We start from the raw sequence: 4570 nt of genomic DNA on the forward strand, positions 1-4570 counted from the left end.
AGTGGCTCCCCGAAGGACACGCCTGGGGACGGTAAGAGGTGGGGCAGGGGGTGCCGGGAAGGAGGGTGGGCACAGTCTGTGGCCTCGATGTCCCCTTTGCACAGCAAATATCAGGAGCAGGGCCACCTCCTCTGGTCCCCACCGAAGCTGGGGGATGTCCCACTGCCTGTCCCTGACCCCTGCGCTCCCCCCAGGCACCGTCCTGCTCCCAGCTCTAAGGATGCACAGGCTGCTCCTGCTTGGCTGCTTCTGGCTCCTGACAGCACCCAGAGTGTCCAGCATCTTCCAGAGGCCGACTGGGAGCCCAGGTAGGGAGCAGGGACTGGGGGAAGAATGGGGAGCCCAGGCAGGGAGCAGGGCCTGGGAGGAGGACAGAGGAACCCATTTAGGGAGCAGGACCTGAGGGGCACTGCTGTTTGGGGTCAGTGCTGGAGGACAGAGACGATGCTGGGGGGTGGCCAGCTGGGGCAGGGGCTGAGCTGGGCTGCCAGAGGATGCAGGAGAGGGGAAGAGGAGCCAGGAGAGAAACCACCAAATGCCCCCTGAGGGTCGAGGGGCGCTCGGGCAGGTGCTGGAGGGGCGGTGGGGCCTCAGCAACGCTCTGTGGTGACCCTGTGCTGAGGCAGCCCGGGGGTGCCACAGCCCCCCCACGCCTGCAGTACCTGCTGGAGCCCCTCCACTCCACGGTGCACACCCAGCGCGGGGCCACGGCCACCCTGCCCTGCGTGCTGCGCGCCCTGCCCCGCAACTACCGCGTGAAGTGGAGCAAGGTGGAACCGGCCAACTACGGGGAGAGCATCATCATCATCACCAACGGGCTGTACCACAAGAACTACGGGCCGCTGAGCCCGCGGGTGCGGCTGCGGCACAGCCACCGCTACGACGCCTCGCTCACCATCACCGACGTGGCTCTGGAGGACGAGGGGCGCTACCGCTGCCAGCTGGTCAACGGGCTGGACGATGAGAGCGTCTCGCTCACGCTGCACCTCGAAGGTGAGGCTGGACTCCCCCCACCCTGGGAGATGCAGCAGGAGACTGCTCTGGACTCTGGGCTGGACTGGAGGTCTGGTGGGTTCAGCCCCTGTGTGGGCCAATTTGCTTGAGAGTTGGGCTCGATGATCCCTGTGGGTCCCTTCCGACTCAGAACGTTCTGTAACTCCTGTCTGCTGTAACTCCTGTCTGTGGCTGGCTGCCTCCAGCCCTTGTTGCACCACCTCAGCCTCACCTTCAGCGCTGAATCGCTAGGGATGATAAGTCAAAGCCCCCTCAGGGAGAGCATCTCCCTCACCCTGTCCCTGCCCCTCCAGGCGTCGTCTTCCCTTACCAACCCAGCAATGGGCGCTACAAATTCAACTACCACGAAGCCAAGCGAGCCTGCGAGCAGCAGGACTCGCGCCTCGCCACCTACCAGCAGCTGTACAAAGGTGAAGCACCCAGAAAAAAGACCCCTCTTCAGCCCAAAAACACACCTGGCTGGACATGGGGAGGAGGGAAGTGCTGGTGATGAGCTACCTCTTGCCCCACAGCCTGGACAGAGGGTCTGGACTGGTGCAACGCTGGCTGGATCCTCGAGGGGACCGTCCACTACCCCATCATCAACTCGCGGGAGCCTTGCGGTGGCCGCCTCCTCCTGCCTGGTGTCCGGACCTACGGGGCCAAGGACAAGCAGAAGGACCGATTTGATGCTTTCTGCTTTACCTCTGCTCTTCAAGGTAGTGCTGGCGTACCCTGTCCCTCCCACAGAGCCCTGATGATGTCCCCCAAAATTTGTGCCGGGCCTGGGGGGTTGTTCCTGGGGCACCGTGGGGGCTGCTCACCCGCAGTGTCCCCATCCATCCATCCATCCATCCATCCATCCATCCATCCACCCATCCACCCATCCATCCATCCATCCATCCATCCATTCATCCATCCATCCATCCACCCATCCACCCACCCATCCATCCATCCATCCCCAAGGCCAGGTCTACTTCATCCGGGGCCACCTGAACTTCAAGGAGGCCGGGCAGGCATGTCGCAACCACGGGGCCGCCATGGCCAAGGTGGGGCAGCTCTACTCGGCCTGGAAGTTCTCCCAGCTGGATCGCTGCGATGGGGGGTGGCTGGCGGACGGCAGTGTGAGGTACCCCATCACCACGCCCCGCCAGCGCTGCGGGGGGCTGCCCGACCCCGGCGTCCGCAGCTTCGGCTTCCCCAGCAAGGAGATGAGGACCTACGGCACCTACTGCTTCGTGGGGAAGTAGGTGGCTGGGCTGGGCAGAGGGGGTGGCAGGGGGACACCAGCCCTCGTTGCCCCAGCAGAGTTTGGGGTGGGGTATGAGGGGGTGGGTGGTCCCGCAGCGATTTTGGGTGGTTCACGTGTCAGCTGGTGAAGAAGCAGAGCTGGATTTCGGTGCTCAGAGCGTGTTCTCGTGGAGCTGCTCCCCACGCCCCAGCGTGCTGCTGGGCTTGTGGGCTGTTCGAGGCTTGCTGGAGAAGACAGACCCGTTGATGGGCCAGGAAGGGGGTCTAATCCAGCCCCCCCCTTCCCCAGCTCTCATGAATCCCTCACCCCATCCTCACTCCCCGCAGTTATGAGGACTCTCCCTGGTGTGAGCACAGAGGACTTGGGCTGGGCATTAACGAGCGTGACTAATGGCGTGTCGCCTTCTCAATTAATAAAGCAACGGCAAAGCTGCACAGCAAAGCCACATTCCCGCCTGGCTCCTTCCCCTGGGGCCACCTGGCCCCTCCACCAGGGGAATTTGACAGGGACTTTCCATCCCTGATGCCCTGTCCGGGGGTTATCTGTGTTCCGGGCTCGGGGGGTTTCCGGGTGTTGCTGTTTGATACAGCCCAGGAGGGCTATAAAAAGCTGTGGAACTGGCACAGTGCAGGGGGATTAACGGCGTGGGGAGATGTTGGCATGGCCTGGTACCTGTCTCGTGGGTTTGCTGGTAGCAACATCCCCATCCAAGCCCTGACCAGTGCCCAGTGTCACCAGAATGTGGGGGCACTTTGATCTGTGTGCCCAGGCTCTCAGCTTGCTGAAGGACTCTGACATGGTCTCTATTTTGGGGCTGTACAGCCCTGCCTGTCCCACCCCTGTGCCTGGACCCCCCACACCAAATGACCAGGCCACCACTCTGCACCATCCGTTTACTGGTTTTAATACCCACAGGAGCACAGAGAAGGGGTTTGGGCAACACGTACACAACTCCAAGCCTGCAGCAGTGACTTCTGCCTTTCCTGGGAAGCGCAGAAGCAGCCCCACACCCCAGGATGGTGCTGAGCTGCAGCAGAGCTTGGATGTCCCCATGCCACCCCCCACCAGGGTGTCACAGGATGAGAACCCTTGGGGCAGAGGTGGGAGAAAAGCGGCTGAAGGTGACACTGGCGTGTCACTGCCACCCCCTGCCCGTCGTGTCCCCCTTGATTTCCACTCTGTCCTGACTCCGGGAACGAAACTCTCGTTGTGCCACACTTCGGGTCCCTGTCGGTTCCTTTCGAGGGGGGTCTTGAGTTATTGGGATTTCTTTGTACAGATATAAAACAAACTTGGAGGCAGACGCCCAGCAGTGAGGTTTCGTCCCACGCCGGTGTCCCAGTGCCGTCCCCATCCATGCGAGCTCCCGGGCCAGGGACTCATTCAGTCGTCACGGGGCTGAGCCAGACCTGGGGGTGGGGGTGGGGGGGGACACAAAAAGACTCAGGTGAAGGGAAAGCCGGGTGGGCAGACGCTTGGAGAACTCAGGGTGGGGGTCCTGGATCTCACCGGGGCGACAGGCCAGCTGGGGGGGCTCCCAGGTGCCGTCCTCGCGGCAGCGGATGACGGGCGAGCGGCGCGGGACGAGGCCGTGCCGGCACTGATACCGCGCGATGGAGCCGATCTCGTAGCGCTGCTTTGGTTTGCCAAAGGCGCGGGCGTTGGTGAGGGCGGGGGGGGGCCCACACTGCACTGCAAAGTGTGTGTGGGGGGATGGGGATGTCATTGCAGCCAGCACGGAGAGACCCTCAACTCCCCACCTCAGCCTGGAGGTAAAAACTCTGCCCCATAAACCCCGAACGGGTCCGCACGCAGGATATGTTTCCCTGCTGTGGGGAGGGTGGGGAACCGCCTCTTTGGGGGTTGCAGAGCCCCAGCCCGGGGGTGTGGGGAGAGGCACGGCTTACCCAGCCCCATTTTGCAGGTGTAGGAGAGGTGGTAGTTGCAGGGCACGTCGCTCCACTGGCCCCCGTCGTGCCACACGATGACCACGCAGTTCTCGCCAGAGAGGAAGTAGCTGTCGGGCTGCCCCGGGTGCCAATTCTCGTAGAGCTGGGGGGGACAGGCATGGCAGGGTGCACGGGGCACCCCAGCGCACCCTCTAAGTGTGTGTGTGGGGTGCCTGTGCCAGCACACACCCGTCTGCAGCCTCCTGGCTGTGACATCCCCACCAGGAACGAGGTGACACCTCCACGCCCCTTGGCGTGGCCTCGGCACCCCAAATCCCGGGGTCTGGCTCCCCTGAGGATTCTCAGCCCTGCTGAGGGGTTTCAAATCCTGGCCCCAGGGTTGGACCCCAGTGCAGGAGAAGGGTGACAAGCTGCC

The 4570-nt window shown here is 63.1% G+C and overlaps 2 protein-coding genes across 2 annotated transcripts in view; one reads left to right on the forward strand and one right to left on the reverse strand.

Moving 5' to 3' along the window:
• HAPLN2 (hyaluronan and proteoglycan link protein 2) overlaps nucleotides 1-2809 on the forward strand; it is a 5245-nt gene extending 2436 nt beyond the window's left edge. The window contains exons 2-7 of the mRNA XM_027908573.1: nucleotides 3-31; nucleotides 195-308; nucleotides 643-993; nucleotides 1308-1424; nucleotides 1527-1712; nucleotides 1960-2809. Coding sequence (XP_027764374.1) covers nucleotides 3-31; nucleotides 195-308; nucleotides 643-993; nucleotides 1308-1424; nucleotides 1527-1712; nucleotides 1960-2243 — 1081 coding nt within the window. The 3' untranslated portion in view covers nucleotides 2244-2809. The remainder of the gene's footprint in view (nucleotides 1-2; nucleotides 32-194; nucleotides 309-642; nucleotides 994-1307; nucleotides 1425-1526; nucleotides 1713-1959) is intronic.
• A 798-nt stretch (nucleotides 2810-3607) lies between these two features.
• On the reverse strand, nucleotides 3608-4502 carry LOC114070946 (brevican core protein-like; the record flags this gene model as incomplete). The annotated part of the gene is made up of 3 exons (XM_027908574.1): nucleotides 3608-3654; nucleotides 3755-3937; nucleotides 4153-4502. Coding segments are annotated over 3 exons (559 nt in total), but the record flags the coding sequence as incomplete, so codon positions are not given.
• Nucleotides 4503-4570: the final 68 nt, after the last annotated feature.

This window comes from Empidonax traillii, unplaced genomic scaffold, assembly GCF_003031625.1.
Source record: "Empidonax traillii isolate 1590-97213 ecotype Southwest subspecies unplaced genomic scaffold, ASM303162v1 scaffold1756:size66444, whole genome shotgun sequence".
Lineage (NCBI taxonomy): Eukaryota > Metazoa > Chordata > Aves > Passeriformes > Tyrannidae > Empidonax > Empidonax traillii.